Source organism: Prionailurus viverrinus, chromosome A2 (genome assembly GCF_022837055.1).
Source record: "Prionailurus viverrinus isolate Anna chromosome A2, UM_Priviv_1.0, whole genome shotgun sequence".
Taxonomy (NCBI): Eukaryota; Metazoa; Chordata; class Mammalia; order Carnivora; family Felidae; genus Prionailurus; species Prionailurus viverrinus.
In genome coordinates, this window is record NC_062562.1 from 6,454,482 (window position 1) to 6,481,983 (window position 27,502).

Sequence of the window (27,502 nt, forward strand, 5' to 3'; positions counted from 1 at the left end):
AGGGCCCCAATCCCAGGCTGAGCATTATACTGAGGGCTTTGTAACTAGAAAGTAAAACTTGAGAAGTGACATTTTCCTTCCTCATTGATAACTCCTCCGTGTGGGGTGAGAAGGGGCAGGCGGAGGCGAGGCTGAGAAGTAATCCGAAGGGAACTGTAGGACTACAGCAATGGGGGGAACTGGGGACTCTGAAGCTATGCACTGGGGAAGGGTAGCCACAGAGGTGAAAATAGTACATCAAAAGTTGGGGAAATTGGGGCACGTGGGTGGCTCGGTCGGTTAAGCATCTGACTTCGGCTCAGGTCATGGTCTCGTGGTTCGTGGGTTTGAGCCCCGTGTCGGGCTCTGTGCTGACAGCTCAGAGCCTGCAGCCTGCTTAGAATTTCGTGTGTGTGTGTGTGTGTGTGTGTGTGTGTGTGTGTCTGCCCCTCCCCCTCTTTCTCTTTCTCTCTCTCTCAAAAATAAACAAACATTAAAATAATAATAATAAGAGTTGGAACTCAACCCTTCTGATCCACCAGTGCTGAAGGGGCTGGGGAGATTCAGAGTGTGTGGCTGAAGGGGTCCCTGACTAGCTCCTCCTGGAAGCTATAGATATTGTCATTGCTCCGCTGTTCCTGCCAGGGAGGTCTACAAGATGTATCTTGCCATGCCCTTGGGGACAGATGTCTAACCTGTAAGTGCAGACCTTCATAGCACAGGACATGAGCCATGTTATGGCAGGTCCTGTCATGGGCCACATCCTCTGTTGTGCTCCACACGCCCCTGTTGCACCCCGACACGCTCAGACGCGCTATGCTCGGACAGTCCCATGTGAGAGACACATTCTGACCTGCTCCAGCATGTCCCATGGGCTCAGACAAAACCAGCGGCCATCCGATTCTCCTTATACAAAGGGGCATACCTGCCACGAAAACATGCCCTGTCACGTTCGAACATACTGTGCCACACACGACATGTGGGTCTCCAACCGACAGGCACACGCCCCAGCAGGCTCCAGGGAAGCTGGCAGGTCTCCAGCCTCTGCCCCTGAGTCTACACATTCATGGCCACCTTGCCCTTCCGGATGGATTGATGGGGCGGCGGGGAGAAGGCTGTTATAAATTAAACATTGAGACACCGCCTGAGCACCAGAAGCTGCCATCTAGTCATTGGCTGGTTCTCTCCCAGGAGGCTTCGGGACCACAGGGTGGGGGAGAGGGCAGGGGAAGTGGCTCATTTAATTAATTAGTCCTAATTGAGATATCTTTGTAAATATCCCTTTATTGAAGGACACAATCCCATCATTTCCTGGGAATTTTCCGTCTCTATTTGTCTCCAGCCCCTGAGTATTGCAGAAACGACAAGAAAAGAAAGAGCAATCCACAGGGCTGCTTGAACCCTAGTCGTGCTTCTGACAATGACAGCTGCACCAAGGGACGGGCGGGGAGGCTCGGAGAGAGACACAGAGATCCAGGCGGAGTGGCAGGCGGAGAGACAGGGAGATACGGGCAGAGAGAGATGAGAAAACTGAAACACGGGGCAGGTAGGTAGGGCAACAGGCAAAAGGGAGATTGAACAACACCCTCAGGGCCGGGTGGCAGGCTCTGAAATGCAGGAAGACGGAGAAACTTCACGACAGGGAGACCAGAAGTGGGGACAGATGGACCGTGGCTGGGCAGACAGACCTCCCTCTGCCTTTTCCTGCCGTGCCTGGTCTGCCCATCTCTTGGGCAAAGTACCCGCTGCAGCAGCAGCAGCAACAATCAAGCCTGATTCCTCTTTGGCCCTTGCTACCCTCCCCTTCTCTCTCCCTCCCCCAATCACCCCTGCAATCATCTCCCTTGTTCAAAACGAGCTTCCGCAGCTGCAGCCCAGACAGCTGTTCCATCTTGGAGCCAGCGCTGGGGCCTGATGGCTGGGTCCTAGAGGGAGGCCCTCCTAGGTGGGAGCGGGGGAGTACGAATAGGAGGTGGAGGAAAGGGGTTCACCTGGAGCTTGGGCACCCACCCACAGCCCACCCTGGACTCCCATTGAAGCTTGGCTCCAATCCCCACCACCACCCCCAGGGGTCCAGACACCCCGGGCCCCCTCTGGGGCCTTCAAGGGCTCGTGCTGGTCTGGCTCATCCTGTCCCACTCACTGAATCCTGAACACACCCAACACTCGTTCTGGTTCTGTCCTGTCTCAATAACCCTCTCAGGTCTGAGAATCCTGGTCTCTTCCCCACCCCCTGTCAGAGTCCTGGATTGTGATACAGCAACTATGGTGATATAGAAATGGGATTCCAGAGAGAGAGAAACAGAGGCAGACAGAGAGATATAGACCTAGAGATGGGGATGAAAGAGATATAGAGACAGAGACGCCAAGAGGCAGAGATGGCAGAATCAGAGACCAAAGAAACACAGAGACAAAGACAGAGACACACAGAGAGAACTTAGAGACCGACAGAAACATAGAGAGAAGACAGAGCATGACAAAGAGACAAGGGCAGACAGAGGTAATCGCCAACATCCACTCAACAAACATTTCCTGAATGGCAACCATGTGTTGTAAATACACAGTTAAGACAGAGAGAGGGGAATACAGTTAATAAGACAAAGATACAAGAAAGAGAATGCAGAAGCAGAGACTCAAAAGACAGAATTTAACAGCAATGAAGCATCAGAGGTGCCTGGGTGGCTCAGTTGGTCAAGCGTCCGACTCTTGGTTTCGGCTCAGGTCACGATCTCATGCTTCGTGAGATCAAGCCCTGTGTCAGGCTCCATGCTGACAGCTCGGGACCCTCTCTCGCACTCTCTCTCTGCCTCTCCCTGGCTCTTGCTCTCTCTCTCAGAATAAATAAATAAACTAAAAATGAGTTTAAAAAAATTAAAAAAAAAAAAAACAAGATCGGGAACCAGCCTGCCCCCATAGGTGGTAGCATCTTTACTCCCACACACAGACAGACCCAACCCCACATCAAACTCTCTTAAAGCGCCCGGACCTCCCCCAGATGGCTGCTTTTCTTCCTTGCCCAGCCTTGGGACTGCTCCCCACTGTTGCTTCACAAAGGCGTCAGCTGCCCAGAGTCAGAGGGGAGAATGATGCTGGGGGCACGAAAGACACCAAGAGGCAGAAACCAGAGCATCCCTCTGGAAGAAGACTATTTTAGCCACACTCAAGTGGCCCCAAGGCCTAGACCACCCTCCCTTAGTGGCTGTCCATGGTGCTGACGGTATAGGCAAAGGCTGCACCTCAAACCATTTCTTACGTTGGCGTCAGACCCAGGTAGACCGGGTCTAGGGCGGTGGTCAGGAACACCCAGTGGGCTAAGGCTTCTACCTATGTCACCACATCCTCAGACACACCACTTACCATCCCCACCCCGACACCTTCACACGCCCTGTTCTCTTGGCCTTTCTCCCTCCACCTTACCAGCTTTGTCTCTGCCCAACTCTTACTCATCCTTGATGTCTCAGAGCAAATGTCACCTGTTCAGAGAAGCCTTCCCTGACCACCCCTTCCCAATTACATGCCTTCATGGCTCCATATCTTCCCCTTCATGACCCGTAACAAACTGTGATTACATAGCCATTTGCACCAATTCCACATTCACGATGTCTCCCTATGAAGTTTTAAGAGGGAAGCGACAGTCTCCCTTGTTCATTGCTCTATTCCCAGCCCCCCCCCCCCCCCCCGCACAGGACTTGGCATAGAGAGGGACTCAGTGATTGCTGGTTGGGAATGACTGTGCTCTCTGGTGGCAAGACTACCCCATATCTTTATGTGGGAAGTTGGCAAAGTGCACATTCATTGGACATCCATCCAAACAGAGAAGGATTGAGAAACAAGGACACATGAAAAGAAGCTTTAAGAAACAGATGCTTCCGATCCACTGGAAAAGACTCAGGAACCACAGAAATAGTCATCAAAGTTCAGAGGTGTCATCAGGAGGAAGAAGGGGGCAGAAAGGGGGGCTGTCCCACGGGGGCAGAAAGAACGGAGACCATTCAGGAAGTACCTACAGCCCTAAATGAGAAGATCCCAGTGATAAACAAAAGGAACAAAGTGCTTGCATGGCACTTCTATTCTGTTGGTGGCAAACAATTACCAAGATGATTTCAGATAATTATGAGTGCTGGGCAGAAAATAGAACAGGTCCAAATAGCAGTGTGGGGACATTTTAGCTGGGGTGGTCAAAGGAGGTCTCTCTGAGGAGGTGACATTTGAGCCCGGACCTGAGCAGGCTAGAGGAGGTTCCCGGAGGGTGGCACAGCAAATGCAAAGTTCCAGAGGCAGGAACACAAGAGGGATGGAGGAGTGGTCCAAGACCTGACTCAGGAAGGTGCGGTCTTGTAATACTAGCAATAATCATTACAATAACCAACCTTTATAGGCACCTTCCGTATGTCAGGTACCCTGCTGAGCACGACGTTATATGGAACATTCCACCATTATCCCCATTTTGTGGATGAAGAAACTGAGGCTTAATGAGTTCGACCAGGAGAAGCAGTTTAGATTTGGTTCCAGTGAGGTGGGCAAAAGTTCAGAGGAGGCAAATTTCACACACACAATCTAGAATGATTTTCTAATGATTACGGGTCTTTTTAGAAGTGAAACAGGCAACTTCATACACCTTTTCTGCTCTAACCCCCTCCAGATATCCCTTCCTTTGATACTCAGAAGGAAGTAAAGGCGCCTCAGGCCAAATCCCTTTGTGACATGGACCCTTCTGGCCACACTCCTCCCAGCCTGGCACATTCGTCTCCAGGAACTCTGAACTCCTTGGTCTCTCCCTGCTCACCAGGATGCCCATGACCTCTAAGACTTTGTTCATGCTGTTTCTTCTCGCTCTGTCTTCACCTGGCCAATCCCTTCTCAACTGGAAGACTCGATTTGAGTATCACCACCTCCAGAATAGCTCCATTGCACACCCTGGCTGGTTTCAGTGCCCTCCTCTGCAACCCCCATAACATTCCAGAAATAGTCTTCTCACCACACAGACCATGTTGTGTCACAAGTACTGAGGAGGCTGCAAACTGATTGAAGCCAGAGATGTTATTCATCTCTACATCCCATAGTCTGGGACCCTTCCCAGCGCAAAGTAGGAGCTCAATAAATGTTCCCTCACACTCTGAAGTGTTTGAGCAGGAATTGGAAGTCCACAGTTTAGGAACAGGTAAATATGGGAGGTGGGGGCCAAATCCACAATATGCCTACGTTTCTCCACCCCACTGGCCCCTATCCTGGTCCAGTCCCCCTCATCACTCACCTGGACCAGTACAGTGGCCTGCTCCCCAGTCTTCTGGCTCTTGCCTTCATCCCCCGTAGTCTGCCCTCTTCCCAGGGGCCAGAGGGAAACTGAACACCTGAGCCAAGGCCTGTCCCTCTTCTGCTCAGAACTCTTCCTGGGATCCCATTTATTGAATATCTACTGCTGTTAGACTCTATGCAAGGCACCAGGGCTACGACAGTTAACAAAAATTAAAAATTGTTTTAATGTTTATTTATTTTTAAGAGAGAGAGAGAGAGAGAGAGAATCTGAAGCAGCCTCCAGGATCTAAGCTGCCAGCACTGGAGGTGGAGCTCAAACTCACGAACTGTGAGATCATGACCTGAGTCGAAGTCAGATGCTTAGCCAACTGAGCCTCCCAGTCGCCTCAACAGTTAATAAAAATTTTTTAAAAATTAATTTAAAAAATCCCTGCCCTTGGGGAGCTGACATTATGGGGGGGGGGGCAGTGAGCCAGACAACAAGATAAAAAAGTCAAGTATGTGGAGTATATTAGAAACTTAAAAGCACAACAGAGGAGAGGAAAGCATGAGGAGTTACAAGTGAAATGTAAAATCCCTACAAGGCTCCCCCACTTCCCTGCCCTCCCCACCCTACACCGCCTCCATCTCCCCACCTCCCTGCCCTCATCTCCCCTTTCGCTCACTCTGCTTCAGCCACTGGTTTCCTCAGTTTCTCCAACATTTCAGGCATATGCCCACCTCAGGGCCTTTGCACTTGCTCTTCCCTCTACTTGTAACTCTCTTTCTTTAGATACGAGCCCTCTCGCAATTTCTTCAGATCTTTGCTCAACTGCCACCCGCTCAGAAAGGTCACTCCATCTGCAATAATCCCCAATCACACTCCACTCCCCCTATACTGCTCTATGCTTCTTCATAGTACATGTATCACCATCTAAAATAAAGATTTATCTATATACTTATTTATTTCTCCCTGTCCCTGCTCTAGAATGCCAGTGCCCTGAGGACAAGGATATCTGTCTGTTTCATTCACTGTTATATCCCAGGCACCTAGAATAGTGTCTAGCACATTGTACATGCTCAGTAAGTATTTGTTAAATAAATGGGCGAATGAACCAATGGAGATACCCTCTAAGAATTCTTGTTACTTAGGATAAGAGGGGGGAAGGATGAGCAGGCTGGGGTACTATTTATGGCTGTTCACAAATATCTGTCTACTCCTCTCTGTTCTGGTCATGGTAGGACCACACTTCCCACCCTCTTTGAAGTTAGGCATGTCACCCGTGTTGACCAATGAAATGTGAGCAAAAGTAACATTCTAGGGTAGAGCTTTAAGACCTGATGGGGGCTTGCTGCGCCTACCTTTTTCTGTTTCAATGATCATGTCACCACAGAGCCTCCAACATCCCAGGTCCCTGAATGACTACTATGGACAAAGTTCTCCAGCCAACCATGGATACATAGTGCCAGGGAGAAATACATCTATGTTGTATCAAACTACTGAGAACTGCAGCTGCTTGTTACCACAGTGTAACTTGACCTGTCCTGACTGATACAAAGTATCTGGGGCCTTCTCCCCACTCCCACCCCCACGAGGAAACTGTCAAGGAAAGACATGGATTCTGGGCTTTGGTTCTTTGCAGGAAGTCCTCAAAGAGCCTCTTGTGGATGGCTGCTTAGACCCTCCCCATTTCTCCCATGGGGAAAAGGGTCTTCCCCACACAGAACAACTCTTATCTCCCCTTCCTTTTTCCAGCCCTTAAAGAGCGGTGAGTGGATGGGCAAGGACATAACATAGAAGATCCAGGTAACTGTCTTCGGGTGCTGTAATGACAGCAGCCGCTGGCAAGGGGCTGACAGTTCTTAGTCTGGTTCTGGATTTACAACCCCCAGGTGAGAAGTCATTCCGCTGAAGGCTCCCATCCCACGGGGATGGTTTATGGCTGAGAGATGGCCAAAGGGAGTAGTGGTGGTGGCAGCTTCCTCCCTGCATCCTTCCAGAAATGGCCTGGAACAGCACCCTTAGAATTCTTAAAAAGAATGCTAAGCTGCCTCTCCAGAACGAATCGGGGAGGGAGAGCCCGAGATGAGAATGGCCAGAGGGTCTGGGCTCACCCCCACCTCACCACTGAGGCCCTTTATTAAGTCAAAATCAGCATCCAATCTTCTGCCTTACGACTGGGGATTTCGCTACCTGGGTTCAGTTAAGCCATGTTGGTGGTGTACGCTTTTCTACAACTCCTTCTTATGGAGCATCTCAAATGTTCCCCTCAGTCCTTAGGAGGGTGGATTCTTGATCTAGACACCTGACAAATATTTATTCTGTGCCTCCTATGTGCTTGGTTACAATGACAAGCAACTCCTCCTTACTGAACACCTACTATGCACCCAGCCATTTGTGTCCATTTGAAGGTGGAATCCATGAATCCTAACGAAGATGTGATTGTTGATTCAGTCACTTGACAAATATTTATCGCAGGCCTACTATGCATCGGGCCTTAGGGTTCACTAATGATGTCGTCTGTGGGTCCTCATGGATCCTAGGGTCTAATGGGGACTCTAAGATTCTCCTTGACTAATGAGGATATTGAAGATTAGAGAGATTAAATAATTTCCCCCAAGGGCATACCGGTAGTAAAGCCCAGGGCCAGAATTCGAACCCAGATGTGTTTGACTTAGAGTCCTATCACTAACTGATTATCTACTGTGTCAGCCACTGACCTGGGGCTTTTAGGCATAAACATGCTTGACATAGAGGAGGCAATCAATAGTTTTGCTGAATAAACAAAATGGATGGCAGGATGGATATATAGAGGACAGATGAAGAGATGGTTGGATGACAGATAATGGATGGATAGAGGGATGAGTGGAACACGGATAGAGAGATGGATGGATGGATGGATGAAGAAGAAACAGATGGAAGGATGGATGGGTGGAGAGCTGGACTGGAGATCTGTCAACAGTCCTGTCAGGTAGGAATTATCATTCCCATTTTATATCTGGGATACCGCAGCTCTGAGTGGTGAAGTCACGGGCGCCCAGAGTCACGAGCAAGTCATAGAGCAAGAAGGCTGAGAGTGGATTCCAACCTTAGTCTACCGGACTCCCAGGATGCTTTCCAGAGTGCTCTCAGGTGACCGTGCCCTCCCCGGTCCTCCCCTAAGTCCCCTGGCACCTCACTCCACAGAGTGCTTGCGGCCCGAGGGATGATGAGAGGGGATCGTGGAGGGAGGAAACACTACCTTTCAGCAGGTGATTTCATGGAAGCAGTGGATTGTGGTCCCATTAGCTAGAGACGGGCCAGAATGGAGGCCAGGTCTGTTTGGATACACGTGTGCACACACACACACACACACACACACACACACACACACACTTACTTACAGAAAACACACGGTTCACACGGGAATCTACCCACAGGCATACAAGGCAGGCACGAACACCGTTCATAGGTACACGCTTCCACATATGTGCACACACTTCTAAAGCCACACGTGTCTACACTTACAGGTGCACAGACACATGCAATACACAAAATCGTAACTTAGAGACATAGTCTTCCACCCTTACGCACACATTCCCCACACACCGGATGCTGCCCATGTTACACGCACACGTTCACACAGACTCACGTTCTCTGAGGGTGGAGGAGGGGAATCTGGCTTCTGATTTCAATGAGACACCATCTCTCTTCCCCCTCAGAAGGCAAGAGCAAGAAAGCTGTCACAGACTCACGTGTCCAAACTCGCATGGGCACACGCAACCCAGAGTCTGGGACACAGACTGCAGACACACACTTAGGCACATCCACACCCAGACGCACTCACTCAGGGACACACTCACACGCATTCTGGGACACACCTCCACACACACAGGAAGATCCACGTGGACCTTCAGGCTGGCAAAGCTCATAAACTTTCTCCCTCAATTCGCACACAGCACTGTTCACACACCAAAACTCAGGCCTGGATAAGACGCTCCAGGACATACTCACATAATATCCCTCGATGTGAGACACACGCAGAAAGACACTTTCACACGGTGGCTTCAGTTCCGAGGATTCAGGCTGAAAGCCCTCACCGGTGCCAAGCCCGGTGCCACTGCACCCTCCCCCCCCCCCAGGAGCTGGGCACAGCCTGGGCATAGGGCACGGCACCCCCGTCTCCACTTGCCTTCAACCCTTGGGAGCAAAGACTTCTTTTCTTTTCCACAAGGGGAAAGAAGGACGTGGTGTGGAGGCCACTGGGGGCTGAACGGGGGAGCTGGCGAAGTTAAGGAAACAGTGAGCAGGACAGGGAGCTCCATGCATCCCAGTCCCACCTACTGGGAGGGGTCCCGCAAACAGACTGAAGAGGGGAAGAGATGGGAGGGAAGGACCAAGTCTGGACGAGACTGAGGGAAGTTTGTAGTGGAGGCTGACCCCTCTCCCCAGGTCACCAGGAACACCGGGAGTGATCACGATGGAGTCCCCCTGCCACCCACCCCTCCCAAAAGCTCTGTGGCCAGGGAAGCTGGAGGATGAAGGGGATAGAGGAGGATAGAATGCGATGAGGGAAGGGGCAGTCCCGTGCTTCTGGGGGCACTGTCAGCCTTCGCTCCGGCCCCCCCAAGTCTGAGACCCGTCTGCCTCCTAGAGAGTGCGAGTTCTGGGGATAAATATTCAGCACATGGTGAAGCAGGTAACCAGAAAGGAGATGCGGGGTGGGGGGTGCGGGGGAGAGAAAAAGAAAAAAAAAGAGATAGGTACAAAGTCAGAGACAGCGCAACAGAGATAGACACAGACAGGGAGAGACAGAGAGAGGCAAACCAGAGGCAAAAGAATGGACAGAGAGAGACAGAAAAAGACAGAGAGGGAGACGGGACGACTCAGAGATGCACAGACAGGCAGAGATCCGGAAGGTGGAGACACCCGGAGAGCCCGCCGCTCCCGCATTCGGAGGCAAGGTCCCTCCCGGGCCCCCGGAACCTCCGCGCCCGCTCCGCCCCACTCAGCCGGACCGGGCTCGGTTCCGCAGCCCTCGCCGCCTCCGCCCCGGGCCGAGCGAGCCCGGTACACCGTTGGCGCTCGGACACTGCTCACTGCTAATGGGAAGCGATCATAATAATAACAAGACCAAGCGGCGCGGAGGCGGCTGGGGGTCCCGGGGCTTCTCCGCGTCCCGCCCCCAGCCCCCCCGGGAGGGCGCCCCCGGCCGGGCGCGCAGGGAAGCTGGGGGTGGGGGGGCGGGGGCCCCCGGGGGCTGCGGCGGCGGCGGCGGCGGCGGTGGCGGCGGCGGCGCGGGCACCACGCCCCCCCGGGAGCGCCCCCCGCGCGGCAGCCACTCACGATTTTCTCGGAGGCGCCCGCGCGGGACACGGTGCCGTTGAGCCCCACGAGCGAGGGCAGCGTCTGCGACATCCAGTTGGTGACCATGGCCATGGTGCTCAGCACGGCCCCGATCTTGAGCAGCGGCACCGACATCGCGCCCCCGCCTCATGCCCCGCGGCCGCCCGCCGCGCGTCCCTTCTCCGGCCCGCCGCCTGGCGCTCCGTCCCTCGCCGCCCAGCCGCCCCGGAGGCGCGAGCGCGAGCTGGGGGGCCGGGGCCGGGGCCGGCCGGGGGGCTCGGGGACGCGGGCTGCGGCTCCGCGCGCCTGGCGGGCTCCGCTTATAAAGCGCCGGCTCGGCCACCCCCCCCACCCCCACCCCCTCCCGCGCCTCCGCGCCGGGCACTTCCAGCCGCCGTGACGTCACACGGCTCCTGCCCGGAGCCCGGCGGGGGCGGGGGGCGCCCAGACTTCCCCCCCCCCCCCCGGCCTCCCCAGGCCGCGCCGCCGCCCCGCCGGGACCGCCCCCGCCCCCCCTTCCCGCCCCGCGGCGGGAGGGCCCCCCCCCCCGCGCGGCGGCGTTCCCCACCTGCCCCACCCCCACCGCCGCGGCATTCCCAGCCCCGCCCCCCAGCGGTGTTCCCGCCCCCCGGCCCCCCCCAGCCGCCCCCCGAGGCACTCCGGGGCCACCCTGGGCGCACCGCCCCTTTCCGAGCCCTCGGCCCCCACGCACCCCTCCGGGGCTCAGCGCGCGGCCCCCACCAGCGGCCCCCCCCCCCAGAGGCTGGCAGGGGGCCGGAGTCACAAGTCCCCACCCTCCTACGGTGAGGACGCCGACCCCGGCTCGCTGGGACCCGGGAGTGCGGGCGTCGGGGGCCCCTGGGGGCGAGACTAGGGCGCGCCCGTGAACGGGCAGCCCAGGGTCTCCTCGCTCCAGGGGAAGGGGCTCCCCCGGTACCACTCTGGGGACCCCTCGGGGCTTTCGGGACCAGGGAAGCCCAGAGTGGCGGGTCCGGAGCCGGTAGACGCGAATGCTGGGATGGAGGTGCGGCAGTGGTGGCGGGGGTGGGGGTCACCCCGGCAGCGGGAGGATTTCCCCCCCGCACCGAGGGGCGGCATCGTAACCCGGGGCGGCTGAGAGCGAGGAGCCGGCGCCGTGCAGGCAGGTCCCCGGCGGGTCTCCGCTCGCAACTTGAACTCGGGTGGGGGCGGGGAACTGAGACTTCGCACCTGCCTCGCGGCCCCGGGGCTCGGGGGTGCGCCCCCTCCGCGGTGGGGGAGTGCAGAGCCGCCCCCACCCGCCCACGCACCAGCCTGCCGCGGGGGTGGCGAGGCGGCCGCGAGGAGCGCCCGGCGGGTTTTAATTTCCTCTCTTTTCCCTGCGCTCACGCCCCCTCCCGGCGTCCCCGCATCACCTCGCGCCGCCGCCCCGGCCGCCGCCACCGCCACCGCCGCCGTCGCCCGCAGCCCGCGGCCGCCGCCGTCTGGAGGCGGCGATGACTCAGGCCTTTCCCGGCCGTGGCCGCTCGCCGAGGGCTCGCCGAGGGACAAGCGCTGAGCAAGGGGGTAGGGGGCTTGAACTGCCCTTCTTTCTGAGCTTAACACGGAGAGGCAGGTGCTGACCCTCTGTGACCTCCAGCAAAGACCTCTCCGCCTCAGTTTCCTCACCTGCAATGTGGGTGGTGGTAAAGGGCTAGGGTGTCCTGAGAGCCAAGTGAAAGATTTATTGAACATCTACTATGTGCAAGGCACTGTGAACAACAGATAAAAAATGCCCGTCTTTGTGGAGCTGCTGAACTTTACATGGGGTGAGACTGACGAGAGACAGGAGAGGGGAAAGTAAAATATATAGGCTATGGGGAGGAAGGGGCATCCAGACCAAATAGGAGAGTAACTTTAGCCAGGAGGGTTGGGGAGTGACACTTGGGCAGAGACTTGAAGAAGGTGAGGGAGGGAGCCATTGGGATATCCGAGGGAAGAGTGCCAGACAAGAACAGCAAGTGCAAAGGCCCTGGGGCAGGAACACAAGTATTCAAGGAACAGGCCAGTGTGGTTGGAGGAGAGCCAGCTGCAGGAAAGTGGGGTCCGGAGGGGGAAGACGGGCTTCTAAAGTACTTTGCAGGGTGTCTGGGACATGGTGTTTCATAAGCAGTCGCTGCCATTGTTATTATTTGCGACTGATGATAAGCTCTAAAAAATGAGATGTGTCCTTGCCTCCTTGTACTACAGCTCACATTTACAAGTGCTGAACGCTTTGCAAATGTGCTGGCTGAGCACCGGCTGCAACCTCCCTATTTGCAGGTGAGGAAACTGGGCTCAGAGAGGAGAGGGGACCAGCTCAAGGTGACCCAGCAGGTAAATAGGGGGCCCAGAGTTTGAGCCCAGGTCTGTCTGATTTCAGACTCCAAAACCACTGGGCTCCAAGGTCTCCCAGCTTAGAGGATTTGGAACCCACTGATACCCTCTCACTCTCTCACCATGGGTACTGTGGGAAACTACCCTAGCTCCTTCCTGTCAAGCTTCTCCAGGGAGTGGTCTACACTCCCATCTGCATCTGCTGCCTCCACTCCCTCACCTCCTATCTCCTGAATGTTTCCAAACTCCTTTCACTGAAGGCAGTGGCGGCCTTCCGATTTGCCAGTCCCACAGTCCCATTTAGTCTCACAGGTTAGTCTTCACGGATCATTCCCTCTTTCTTAAAAGTAATTTCCCTTTTGATTTCGGAGACACTTTATTATTTCCTAGTTCTGCCTCCACCTCTCAGTCTCCTGCCTTCTCCCTAAATGTCTGCAACTCACCGGGTCTTGTCCTGGGTCCCCACTCCTCTCATTCTGTATACTGGGCCTGGATCATCACCCCCACTCGCAAAGTCTTGGTTCTATCTGGCATACTCCCACCTCAGGACCTTTGTACCTGCTGTGCCCTGCTTGCTGTCTACTTTACCCAGAATGTTATTACCACAGATACGCATATAGCTGCCTCTTTACTTCATTTATATCTCTGCTTTATTATTCTGTGGGTCAGAGCCATGCCCTACCTTTCTCCAGAAAACTACATTTCCCAGGTTCCCTTGCACACTGGTTTCCTGTTAGGTTCATCCAAAGGGAGGCACTGAAAGGAGACTGGAGGGGAGGGAGGAGGGGAGAGGCCAAGGTATTTCTCCCCTCTCTTTCTGCTTGGGGTTGTGGTGTGTTCTTACAGTGGCCACACCCCCTCCATGGTCCCACAGCCACACAAGAGCTCCTTCCTCACCACAACACCCATTTATCGGGTCCCTTAAGCAGCCTTGTGCTGTGGCTTATTGCTGGATTCCCTGATCATCCCATCAGTTCGGCTTCTCAACTCTTCCATCTTACACTTAACCAATTCCCTGTATTGAATTTCCTCTTTTGAAAACACCTAGAGTGCTTCGTTTCCCTCGCTGAGCTCTGAGTGACACGGCCACTCTGAAAAGACCGTCCCTGGCCACCTCATTGATGATATGAGTCCACACCACTCTCTGTCCCTTACTCTGCTCTGTTTTCTTGAACAGCATTGATCACCGTGGGACGTTACTTTTATTTGTTATGATCTGTCTTGTCCATAAGACTTTCAACTTCACAAGGGCACCTACGTGCCTGTATTTTTCACAACGAAACCCCAGGGCTTAGAATAGTGCTTGGCACGTGTATAGCAGGTGCTCAAAAAAATGTTGTTGACTGACTGACTAAATGAACCCGTGGCTGAGGCTCCCAAAGGTATATCTACAGCCCAGCTCTCCAACTGGAGTTCAGACCCCTCTGCCCATCAGCTTCGTGGGCATTTCCATTTGTCTCTCACAGAACTAACAGCACATGACACCCACCAGCAAAAACTCAATCAGAAAGACAGGCAGTGCTGGTGATGATGTGGAGAAATGGGAACCTATTGCTAGTGGGAATATAAAATGTTACGACCACTTTGAGAAACGATTTAGCGGTTTCTTAACACATTAAACAGAAGCTTACCATAAGACCCAACAATTCCATCTGCCCGAGAGAAATAAGGGCATACATCCATGGAAAGACTTGTATGTGAATATTCATGCGAGTATTTTCCATCGTGAACGAAGCTATCCAAATGCCCATCAACTAGCGAATGGATTAAAAAATTGTGGTACGCCCATACAAGGGAATGTTACTCAGCAATAAAAAGGAACAAACTACAGATATACACTACAGCGTGGATGAGCCTCAAAAATATTTTGCTGGGGCACCTGGGTGGCTCAGCCAGCTAAGCATCCAATCTTGATTTCAGTTCAGGTCATGATCTCACGGTTGTGAGAACGAGCTCCCTCCCTCCATGAGGCACTGTGCTGAGCGTGAAGCCTGCTTGAGATTCTCTGTCTCCCTCTGTCCCTCCCTGCTCATGAGTGCAAGCACTCTCCCTCTCTCTCTAAAAATTAATTAAAATAAATTACAAAGAAAATATTGCTAGGTGAAAGAAACCAGATACAAAAAGCCATGTTTTCTATGGTTCCATCTACACACACCGTCCAGAAAAGGCAAATCAACAGAGGCAGAAATTAGATTAGTGACTGTCTGGTACTGGGGGGGGGGGGGGATGGACTGCAAATGGGCATGAGGGATCTTTTTGGGGTGACAGAAATGTCCTAAAACTGGCTTGGGGTGACGTTTGCACAACTCCACACATTTACTAAAAAGTCGCTGAATTGCACACTGAAACAGGTAGATTTCATGGCATGTAAACTGTTAAGAGGGCATTCTTAAATTTCCCCTGCAAGCCCTCTCCCTGAGGTGCCCTACAGTTGTGCTGATGTCAGAATGAGTCCTTAAATTTTGTGCCCCAGTTTCCTTGCTTGCCTCACCCTGGTCCTGGCCCAAATAGATCCACAGTTAGAAACTATCGAGGCGCCTGAGTGGCTCAGTTGGTGAAGCGTCCGACTTCGGCTCAGGTCATGATCTCACAGTTTGTGGGTTCAAGCCCTGCACCGGACCCCATGCTGACAGCCTGGAGCCAGCTTCGGATTCTCTGTCTCTGTCTCTCTCTGCCCCTCCCCCACTCACACTCTGTCTCTTTTTCCTTCAAAAACAAATAAACATTAAAAAAATTAACAAATAGGGGCGCCTGGGTGGCGCAGTCGGTTAAGCGTCCGACTTCAGCCAGGTCACGATCTCGCGGTCCGTGAGTTCGAGCCCCACGTCAGGCTCTGGGCTGATGGCTCGGAGCCTGGAGCCTGTTTCCGATTCTGTGTCTCCCTCTCTCTCTGCCCCTCCCCCGTTCATGCTCTGTCTCTCTCTGTCCCAAAAATAAATAAACGTTGAAAAAAATTTTTTTTTAAAAATTAACAAATAAATATTAAAACAACCCAAAAGTATAGTCTGTGCCCCCATTTCCCTTCCTTCTCCTTCCCTACTCCATCCAAACCAGCACCAATGCCCCCTGATCTCGATGCAGAAATATCTCCAGAAAGTATCCCTTCTTCTCCATCATCATTCTCACTCTAAGCACTGTGTTGGAGAGTGCTACAGGTTGAATAGTTATGTCCCCCGCCCCAAAGTCCTATGTTGAAACCTAACCCCCAATGTGACGGTATTTGGAGAGGGGCCTTTGGGAGCTGATTAGGTCATGAGGTGGGGCCCCCATGAATGGATTGGTGTCCTTATAGAAGAGACTCGGAGAGCTCTCTCTCCCTCCCACCGTGTAAGGACAGAACGAGAAGACATCAAATCTGCCAGCACTTTGATCTGGAACTTCCAGCCTTCAGAACTGTGAGAAATAAATGTCTGTGGTTTATAGGACTCTCAGTCCATGGTATTCCATTAGAGCAAGTTGAATGCACCAGGACCAGAAGCTACGGAAAGAAATGTTTTTCCCCTTCACCTGAAGACTCTCAGGAGGGGAAGAGTTCATAACGGTCAGAAACACTAACAGTAGTTGCTAAGGCTTGTTGAGTACTTACCGTGTACTAGGTATCATATGCAGGAACTTACATGTAATAACTCACTTAGCCCTCAGACTACCACTGAGTAGAAGTAGACAGGATTACAAGACTAGATAGGATTATAATTCCCATTTTTAAAATGAGGAAACAGAGGCATTGAGATGCTAAGATATTTCCCAAAGGCCCCCAGGATACTACACCAGACAGTCAAGCTCCAGAGTTTACATGGTGCACGGTCAACTGGGTCTATTCACAGGGGAAAGAATAAATGCTGATCCCTACCTCACATCCTGTGCAAAAATCGATTCCGTATAGATTGTACATCTAAATGTGAAAGGTAAACACAAAATCTTTTAGAAGAAACTGTAGAAGAATATGTTCATTACTCTGAGGGTAGGCAAAGATTTCTAAAACAGGACACTAACTTTAAAGGGGGGAAATATTATTTGAACTACATTAGAATTAAGAAATTCTGGGGCACCTGGGTGGCGTCCAATTCTTGATTTTGGCTTGAGTCATGATCCCAGCGTCATGGGATTGCCCCACATCCAGTTGGCATTGAACGTGGAGCCTGCTTGGGATTCTCTCCCTCTGTCCCTCCCCCATTCGCACGTTCTCTCCCTCTCTCTCTCTCTCTCTCTCTCTCTCTAAAATAAAATAACATTAAAAATTGAGAAAGCCCATTGATCAAAACTCCATTAAGAGAATGAAAAAACAAGCCACAGAGTAGGAGAAGATATTTGCAATCCTTACATACAACAGAAAATTCAATTTTTTTAAAGATTTTTTGAATCTTTATTCATTTTTGAGTGACAAGAGCGTGAGTGGGGGAGGGGCAGAGAGGGGCAGAGAGGGGCAGAGAGGGGCAGAGAGAGAGGGAGACCAGAATCCGAGGCAGGCTCCAGGCTCTGAGCTGTTAGCACAGAGCCCGACGCGGGGCTCGAACCCATGAACCATGAGATCAGGACCTGAGCTGAAACCAAGAGTCGGATGCTTAACCCACTGAGCCACCCAGGTGCCCCATTCTTCTAAAGAGTTTTTAAAGTAATCTGTACACCCAACATGGGCTCAAACCCACAACCCCAAGATCAAGAGTCACATGCTCTATTGACTGAGCCAGCCAGGCACCCCACTCATATCTTAATTTTAATTTATATAACATATGGATAGATAGATACAGACACGGATACAAAATCTGGACACACACACACACACACACACTCCTACAACTCAGCAATTCTTCTCCTCAGGGTATACAGTTGAGACTCATTGTTTGCAGATTCCATATTGGCAAACTCACCAACTCATGCCAACTTATTTGTAACCCCCACATTGATACTCCTGGGGCTTTGGTGGTCATTCATGGACATGCCCACAGGGGCAAAAATGGAGTCAGCAACACACGGGTTCCCAAATGAAGTCCAATACGACCATACTCTGCCTTCCTGTTTTACCTCTGTTTAAAAAAAAAAAAAAGTGTATATATTTATTTTTGAGAGGGAGAATGCACACAAGCAGGGAGGGGCAGAGAGAGAGAGAGAGGGAGAGAAAATCCCAAGCAGGCTCTGCACTCTCAGCGCAGAGCCTGATGCGGGGCCCGAACTCACGAACCGTGACCGGAGGCTCCCGTGACCGGAGCCTAAGTCAGACATAATGAATCAACAATATATAAGACACAAGGTGTGGGGCGCCTGGGTGGCTCAGTCAGTTGGGCGTCCGACTTCAGCTCAGGTCACGATCTCGCGGTCCGTGAGTTCGAGCCCCGTGTCAGGCTCTGGGCTGATGGCTCAGAGCCTGGAGCCTGTTTCCGATTCTGTGTCTCCCTCTCTCTCTGCCCCTCCCCCTTCATGCTCCGTCTCTCTCTGTCTTAAAAATAAATAAAAAACGTTTAAAAAAATTTAAAAAAAAGAAACAAGGTGTTTTTTAAACAGAAACATACATAAAACTAGGCGGCATCTTGTCGGTCAACAAAAGTGTGACCACAGGCTCGGAGACACCCAGCCCTGCGACGACTCAATGCGTCAATCAGTGTTTACTAATACCCAATGGAAATGCGAATGAGTGGTCACCAAAGACAGCGTCAGAATATTTATAGCCACACCCTTCGTGTCAGCCAGAAACTTTGCCAGTCCAAATGCCCAGAAACAGTACAACGAATCTATCAATCTATCAGGGGAGAGTCACATAGTAGAATGTCATCAAGTGATGAAAACAGGCAACGAAAACAAAACAGTAATATGTGGAATCTTACAAACATAATGTTAAGCAAAAGAAGCCGGGCCCCCAAAACTACATATTTCATGCCTTCAAGTTATAAAGCTGGCCGGGGCGCCTGGGTGGCTCAGTAGGTGAAGCGACCGGCTTTGGCTCACATCATGGTCTCATGGTTCGTGAGTTCGGGCCCTGCATCTGGACTCTGTGCTGTTAGCACGGAGCCTGCTTGGGATTCTCTGTCCCCTCTCACACTCATGTGCGCGCTCTCTCTCTCTCGTTCTCTCTCTCTCAAAAATAAAATAACATTAAAAAAAAAAAAGGTTATAAAGCTAGCCAACCCCGTGCAATTGTGAGAGACGTTAGCTTAGCGGTAACTCTTGGGGAACAGGTGGCAGCTAGAAGGAGCACGAAGGGACTTCTGGATACTTGAAAAGTTCTAGTTCTTTACCTGGTGCCGGTTAGCACCACGTCGCTTGAAGACAGTTTATCAAGCTGCACCTTTGTGATTTGTGTATTGCTCTGTAGATAGGACTTCCGTCAAGAAGAAAATTTACTCAGGGGCGCCTGGGTGGCTCAGTCGGTTCAGCGTCTGACTCTTGGTTTTGGCTCAGGTCACAATCTTGCAGTTTCCTGAATTCGAGCCCCACATCAGGCTCCGTGCTGGCAGCGTGGAGCCTGCTTGGGACTCTCTCTCTCTCCCGCCCTCTCCCCCTCCCCCACTCACGCTGCCTCTGTCTCTCTCAAAATAAATAAACTTAAAAAATAAAAAGAAAAGAAAACGTACTCAAATATATGAATTCAGGTATCAAGTATGAAAACATAAGTTCCATCCCTGTTTGAGGTGCAGCAGGTAAACATAATAGAACGTTCCGGCAAAAGAGCAAATTACGCAAACCAAGCAAAACTAAGCGTCCTTTGCAGTCAGCCACGTGCCCTCTGTCGAGGCCATCCTGGCCCCCACGGTACTCAGGCACCCTTGAGAAAGGCACGGATTCACGTCCACACATACACGGCTTTGCGTGCCTCAGAACACAAACGGTGTTCATCTTCCAGCCTGTGCCCGCCTTCAGCGTTGGGTCCGGTGACAAGTGTTTGGAAATGGTGTTGAAACATGTCTCCCCTTCTCCTTGGAAGACTCAGAGCCCCACACCCTTCCCCTCATCTCTGCTTTCCCGCCTGGCTCAGAATTCTCCAGGAGGTGGCTGGGAAGGAGACGTCTGTCCCTGTCAAGGACCTCAGACCCCAGACAGCGAGAGGCACAACATTCCCCAAGTGTTGGTTCCGCTCGGCCTCTGGCTGCCACCAGCGGGCTTCAGGCCCTGTCGGCTCCTGAGGTGATCCTGTCTTCATGCCTTTACTCTCCCGCTCCAGTGTCTTCCGCGTTATAGCCAGAGGCTCTGGCCCTCACACAAATCCAGCCCTGTCTCATTCCTGGCTTTAAAACCTCTTACTGAACCAAAAGAAAAACAAACAACCTGGTTTCAAAAATGGGCAAAGGAGGGGTCCTGGGTGACTCAGTCAGTGGAGCAGTTGAGCATCTGACTTCGGCTCGGGTCATGATCTCAAAGTTCCTGAGTTCGAGCCCTGTATCGGGCTCTCTGCTCTCAGCCCAGAGCCTGCTTCAGACCCTCTGTCTCCCTCTCTTTCTCTGCCCCACCCCTGCTCTCTCTCCCAAGTATAAAAAAAAGTTTTTAATAAAAAATGGGCAAATGGAAGCTATACAAACAAAAATAAACACATAAGAAAAAGCCCAACATCACTAACTCTTTAAAAAAAAATTTTTAATGTTCATTTTATATTTGAGAGGTAGAGACAGATTGTGAGCAGGGGAGGGACGGAGAGAGAGAAAGGGAGACACAGAATCCGAAGCAGGCTCCAGGCTCTGAGCTGTCAGCACAGAGCCCGACGCGGGGCTCGAACCCACGAACCGTGGGATCATGACCTGAGCCGAAGATGGACCGTCAACCGACTGAGCCACCCAGGCGCCCCACTAACTCTTCACGAAATGGAAATCAAAGCCAAAATGAGAGGTCACATCACAGCCCATCAGGATGGGCTGAAGTCAAAAAGTCAAGTGGGGACGACAACACTGGCGAGGAAGCGGACAGACCCGAACCCTCGTGCACTGTTGGTGGGTATTTAAAATGGCGCAGCCGCTGTGGGAAACTTCTCGCTCCTCAGAAAAGTAAACATGTTATTATCATATGAGCCAGCAATCTCACCTCTGGGTACACACCCGAGAGTTAGAAGCAAGGTCTCGAAGAAATATTTGCACCCGACGTCACAGCAGCACTATGCACCACAGCAATCCAAATGTCTATCGAAGCACAATCGGAAAGACCAAATGTGATAAATCCATGCAGTGGAACAGCATTCAGCCTTAGAAAAGGAGGAAGGTCTGACACGAGGAAAGAAGCCACTCACAAAAAGACAAATATCTCCTGGTTCCACTTACATGAAGTACCTAGAGTCATCAAATTCATAGAGACGGGAAGCAGAAGGGGGTTCACAGGGGCTGGGGGAGAGGGGAACGAGGAGTTGTTTAAGACGGAGAATTTCAGTCTTGCGAGATGAAAAGAGTTCTGGAGACAGATGGTGGGGACGGTCGCACAACCATGTGAACGGACCTAACGCTACTAGGGGACCGCACATTTAAAAATGGCGGAGGGGCGCCTGGGTGGCTAAGTCGCTCAGGCATCCATCCAGCTCTTGATTTTTGGCTTGAGTCATGGATCATGGGTTCATGAAATCGAAGCCCACAGCAGGCCTCCCACTGACGGCGTGGAGCCTGCTTGGGATTCGTTCTCTCCCTCTCTCTCTGCCCCTTCCCCACTCATGCTCTCTCTCTCTCTCTCTCTCTCTCAAAATAAATAAACAGGCTAAAAAAAATTTTTTTTAAGTAACATAAAAATGGCTCAGACGGTAAATTTTATGTTCTGTGTATTTTGCCATAATTAAAAAAAAAACGAAACACACACACACACACACACACACTTCCTTAATCCTGAAAACTACCCCCACAATGGGCTGTGTCACACCCTTCCACATGCCCAGTGGCTCGCCTGGTGTCTTTCACACGGGAATTAACATAGATTTTAGGAAGAGAAAGAATCAGGTTTATCATGTATTTTTCTTGGGAACAACCAGAACTTTTTCAGGGCCCAAAAGGCAAGGGGCTATTTGCCATTTCTTCCAATGGCTTCAATTGTCTTTGCCTTTTGGTTTCTTTCTTCTCACGCTGTGACTCCCTGTCTCCTCGTCTGCTAAGCAGGGCTTCGATGCGAGCTGGCCGGGGGTTGCTAGAACTACGTGTAAAGTAGGAGTCAACAGGCACCGAGAGCCTCCGGGGGCTCCCAGAAGCAACACAAATAAGCTTCTGCACACAGACTCCATGGAATCTGTTCTCACTCGTCTCTGTTCTTCCTGGCTTCTCGTTGGTTTGCGGCTGAGCTGTGGATGGATGAAGTTGTGCGATACGCCAGCCTCCCACTCAGCACAAAGGCATATCCGCGTTCTCGGACAAGAGTTCCCGAAACACGGGAACGAGTTCTCCTGCTCCTGTCACAACTCCCTTCTCCCCAGCACAGCTAGACTCAGCTTCAGAGAAGCTAAATCTTCCACATCGCACCCCGTGAGAGCTCAAACCATCATCCAGACCTTGGTGTCCAGTGGGAGGCTCAAAATACAGAAGACTCCAAATGAACGCTTTCTAAATGAACACGTGAGTGCACGAATACGTGAAAACAGCAAGTGACTGCCTACAAGGCCCTGACACTGAATTCCAGGGACACAAAGCCACGGCCCACACCTGATGCCAGGCTCGTGAGAAATCCATACATGTGCACATGGTCAGCCCATATGAAAAGAGTCACTGTGAACACATATCCACGGATGTGATTATGGCACACGCATGTCCCTATGCCCAGCTTGGTCAATGCCAAGGACGTGGTTCTGAAACAGACACACACACACCAGATGAACTCCTATAGAGACAAGGGCAGAGTGAGGCAAGTGAGAGCTGAGTCCTTCAAGTGCAGGGTCAGTTCCCACGTTTATTTACAACTTTGACATTTTTGTATCATAGATTTTTTTTTACATCAATTTTGATTTTCTTAAGATATTATTTATCTTGGTTTCTGACTTCTTGGGGGGCACCCCCTACAGTTCTGCACCTGAGACTAGTGCCTCAGTTGCACTGACACCTCAGTTGGCCAGGGCAGTTACACACACCGGGACATCTATCTGCCTGCACACCTTCACCATGGCCACGGGGACACAGAATCTCTGCACAAACCTCATTTCACCACTAGGTGGCAGCCCAGCTCTTTTATCTTGGACCCAGGCTTGACCCCACTCTTCCCTAGGAAGAAAATGTCCAATTCACTTACTTTCTGAGTGCCCTCAAGACCTCCTTTTGCTGCCTTCTACCTGGGACATTTACATTTTCTAGTATATGTGCTGCCTAAGCGAGCACCGGACATTTCCATTTGCTAAAGGAGCCCAGGAGAACGGTGTGTTAACCCCAAAGAGTGGTGCCCTATAATGGTGGAATTTGAGGCACAGATAAAGAAGATGGGTTTTCCTGATGCCTCCGATCCAAGAGCAGTGGTTGACTTGAAACGGGTACAGGATGGCCCGAGGGGATAGTTGTTCCCTCACCCCTCCTTTGGTACAAGAGTCCCACTGTTTCCGAAAGAAAGAGATCCTGTGGGAGGAGGAGGGACATTCATCCATCCAGTCACTCAAGTTTCTATTTTAACAGATATTTGTTGAGCACCTACTGTGTGCCAGGTTCTGTTGTAGGCACTGGAGATGCAACAAAGCCCACTGGCCCCTGATGAGCTGCCGCTCGAGGGGGAGACAGACAATGAGTGGAGAGGTAGTGACAGGCTGTGAAGAAAAAGAGGAGTAACAGCTCAGAGAGGGGCCACGGGAAGGTCATTTTAGATGGTTGGTCAGGGTGGGCCTCTCGGAGGAGGTGTCATTTAAACAGAAGGAGAGGGAGGGAACGGTGTCCCAGGCAGAGGAAATGGCAAGTGTGAAGGCCCTGAGGTCTGCAATACAAACTGAACTACTCCCCACCTCCCATCCTATGGGGACCCCCGGGAAGAAATGACTTCAAACCCAGACAGTGGCCAAGAATATAGCTAGATCTTAGGGAGGACTTCCCAGGTGTTAGGAAGTGGGCCTCTTTCTCACAGAGAAAGCTGTCTGGTAGTCTCCAGAGCATTCACAGGCCAGACCCGGAACACGTGAACAGACCCTGGATGGATGGATGGATGGATGGATGGATGGATGGATGGAGGCTCCTCTGACAGGGGCCATTCTCCTGTTCTCACAGGCAAATCTTAACTCCTGTCTACTGCCCACAAGTTCCCACTTGGTCTGCCCCCTCCTGGCTTCCCTGGCCTCATCACCACCACCACCACCACCACCACCTCCCCCTGCCCCTTCCCCTCCACTCACTCCTCTCCAGACACACCAGCCTCCTTGCTGCTCCTCAAACATCCCAGGGTGTTCTCCCATCAGGGCCTTCATACTTGCTGTTCCGTCTGCCTTGAATGCTGTTCCCCTGGGTACTCAGAAGGCATCCTCTCTCACCTCCCTCAGGGGTCACCTCAAGTACCGCCTCCTTAGAGACACAATCTTGGACCACACCTGCTCAGATAGCCACCCACACCATCACTCTTTCATCCCCTTCATCCGATGCATTATTCTTCATGCCAGTTGCATTTTACATATTCATTTCATTGTTGACACTGTATTATATATTTGTTCAGTTCTTGCCTGTCTCTCGTGTCACAAGATCAGCTCCAGGAGGGCAGGGATTTGATAACTTGGTCCATGGCTATATCCCCAGTGCTTACTCCTATCTGTTGATCGGATGGACACATGAAGGCTTTCTAGCCTGGATTCATGGAGCCCAGGGCCCATCAGGGACTGAGAAGGGGGCTATGGGGAGAAATGGTGGGGGAGGTGGAAAGGGGACAGAGCATTCATTCTTCAGGGCCCTTCCTTCTCTGGGGCGCCAGGCTGGGTGGGCAGCGAGGGGCAGAGACCAGTATATGACGCTGTAGTGCCCATGGTGGCCGCCTGGAGGCACTGCAACCAGCTGCAGGACCCCCCCCACCGGCCCCAACCGATAACCTCAGTCTAGCTCCGCTCCACCCACCGTTTAGCCCCGCCTTCCTAACCCAGTCTGGTCCCGCCCCCACGCAGCCCCCTTTGGCCCCGCCTCCAAGAATCCCCATGTTAGTCCCTCCCCATTCTGGGGTCTGTAAACTTAACCCCCCGCCCCCAGCACCTTTCACTGCACTCTCCTGCGCCCCTAGCCGACGTTGGCGACAGGTCAAGAAATCTAAAGTTCCCCAGGGGCTAGCAGGGGTGCGGGAGAATCCCGAGGTGGTGGTTCCCCAGGATCCTTCTTGGAAGCCAAATTCACCTTCACTCCTGGTGTATTTTTAACCAGCATTCTCTCACCCTTATGCCTCTTTTGGTCTCTCTCCACTTCTCTCTGGCTGACATATCAATTATCTACCGTGTGCGGACTGAAGCCAGGCACTGAGCACGCTTCCGTACCCAGCCAGGATGTGGGTCCCTGGGACCCCACAACCTCTCCTAGTTGTCTGAAGATCCTATTTCGAGTCTGGCCTCCACCCCTCACAACGCCCCCTGGGGTGGAGATAAGGGTCTGAGTCCTTTCTTCTCTTGACCAGGAAAGAGAAGGTACAGCACTATTTTTCCTAGGAGCTTCTACCTAAAAAAAAAAAAAAAAACTCTTCTAGTTTCGACATAGCCGCTGTCTACACCCATGGAGTGAATTATTTAACAAGAAGGTAAATGTGTGGGCTCAGGAACCGGACTGCCTTGGTTCAATCCTGGCTCTGCCACTCCTAGCTATCTGAGCTCGACATAATGACTTCACTCCTCTGTGCCTCAGTTTCCCCACCTGTAAAGCGAAGGCAGTACTAACGTGCTCTAGGAGGTGCCAGGAGGGTTCAACGCCTTCGCTCCGGTTGTGTGCGCCCGGCACATAATAAACACTTAATAAACGTTAGCTGTATTATCATTGTTATTTCAGACTCTGGCTTCCCTCTGAGCTCCTACAGATCTGAGAACCTGAGGGGCTCCCACCTCCAAGATGGAGGAGCAACGAGGTTTCCCGATAGCCGAAGAAAACCGGGACCCCTCCCCCCATTTTGCAAGGCCCCTCAAGCCTGCCGGAGAGATGGGGGTACTATGGAGAGGAAGGCTTGCTTCTTTCTGTGAAAGCATGAATGGAGTGCACAAGGCACCAGCGCGCGCGCACACGCACACACGCATGGATGCACACGTTTGCACCCACAGCCCCTGCTCTTCACTCCCCTTTAAAAAATTTAATGTTTTTTTTAATTTTTGAGACACAAAGCACGAGCGGGGGAGGGGCAGAGAGAGAGGGAGACACAGAATCCGAAGCAGGCTCCAGGCTCCCGAGCTGTCAGCGCAGAGCCCGACGCGGGGCTCGAACTCACCGACCGCGAGATCATCACCTGAGCCGAAGCCGGACGCTCAACCGACCGAACCCCCCAGGCGCCCCTTCGCTCCCCTTTTGCAGTGATTCACTCAAAGGCGCAGAATAGCACACGGTCACCCCAGACTCTTCCGCGGCCACACACCTGCTCACGCACATTTTGTACGACCCCCAGGCAGATGGACGGAATCGTGGGGACACACACAGACCTTCGCACACAGCCCAGTTGCCCAAATACCGCCGGGATGAACACAGTCCTCGCTCGCTCCCACACACCAGTCACACGGACACACAACTCCAGGTGACAGGCTCCCAAGCCTCCCACGGTCACATCAACCCTCCGGCCACAGCCTCCCGCTGTCACACACAGACCCCCCGTCACGTACACCCTCTCCCATCACACCCCCAACTCGCGCACAGCCCAACCCACAAACTCTCAGTCACACCCAGCCGTGACACAGACACACACGTTTACCCAGCAGCCCCCCAACACCTCACACACGTTCCCGTCAGTCACTCACACGTGAGTCCCGCCCCCTTCCCCACACTGGGGGTTCAGGTGAGGAGTGGGGGGGGGGCGGCTGCAGAATTCGGGCACCTCCTGCCGTAACGGGGGAAGTGTGGGGTAAGCACCACCCCAAGGCCCCCTGAAGTTGCCCTTGCAACCCCACTCAGCCCCAGTGAGATGGCGGGTGTGGGCTCCGGGGCAGTGAGAGGGTGAGAGCCCTGAAGCTGGGGTCACACTGCCCCCCAAGGCATCTCAGCCTGAGGCTGGATGTGAAGCCCCTCCTCCCCCCCCCAAGCCGGGGTGCACGTCCAGCCCCTCCCCCGCTGCGACCCCCGCCCCTCTCAGCCCCGGGGGGGCTTATGGAGCCCCCAAATCGCGTTTCTGCCGGGACCCGCTCGGACCCTCTCCCCTCCTGGAGCCCCCCGCGCCTGCACCTGCCCGCCAGGCCCCTACCTGTCCGGCGAGGCCTGAGCACAGCAGCAGCAGCAGCAGCGGCGGCGGCGGCGGCGGCGGCGGGACCGTGAGCGGCCACATGACGCGCCCCCGGCCCGGCGTGTCCCGTTCCCCCGCCCGCGCTAGCGGCGCCTGGGCGCGGGGACCGCCACCTCGCGTGACCCCGCCCGCCCGGCCGGGGCGACCCTCGCCGCCGCCTCCCCCGCCTCGCCGGCGGCCGGGATTCCGCCCCACCCCCGCCCCCCCTCGCGCGCTCCTAGTCTTTGTTGCGGGCTCCGCCCCCCGCCCCGCCCCCAGCTCGTCTGCGGGCGCGGACCCAGCGTGGGTCTGGGGGCGGGGAAGGGGGAGGAGCTGGCACTGGGGAGGAGAGCTGGG

At 53.0% G+C, this 27,502-nt stretch overlaps 1 protein-coding gene across 2 annotated transcripts in view; it reads right to left on the minus strand.

The window, feature by feature from the left end:
- OLFM2 (olfactomedin 2) overlaps positions 1–27,230 on the minus strand; it is a 59,942-nt gene extending 32,712 nt beyond the window's left edge. The window contains exon 1 of one of the 2 annotated variants that reach the window (XM_047848969.1): positions 27,128–27,230. In XM_047848969.1, the coding sequence (XP_047704925.1) occupies positions 27,128–27,208 (81 nt within the window). In that variant the 5' untranslated portion in view covers positions 27,209–27,230. Of the gene's footprint in view, positions 1–10,540; positions 10,676–27,127 lie in introns of those variants that run through there. The other variant, XM_047848968.1, reaches the window with a different exon arrangement.
- Between the last annotated feature and the right edge of the window lie 272 nt (positions 27,231–27,502).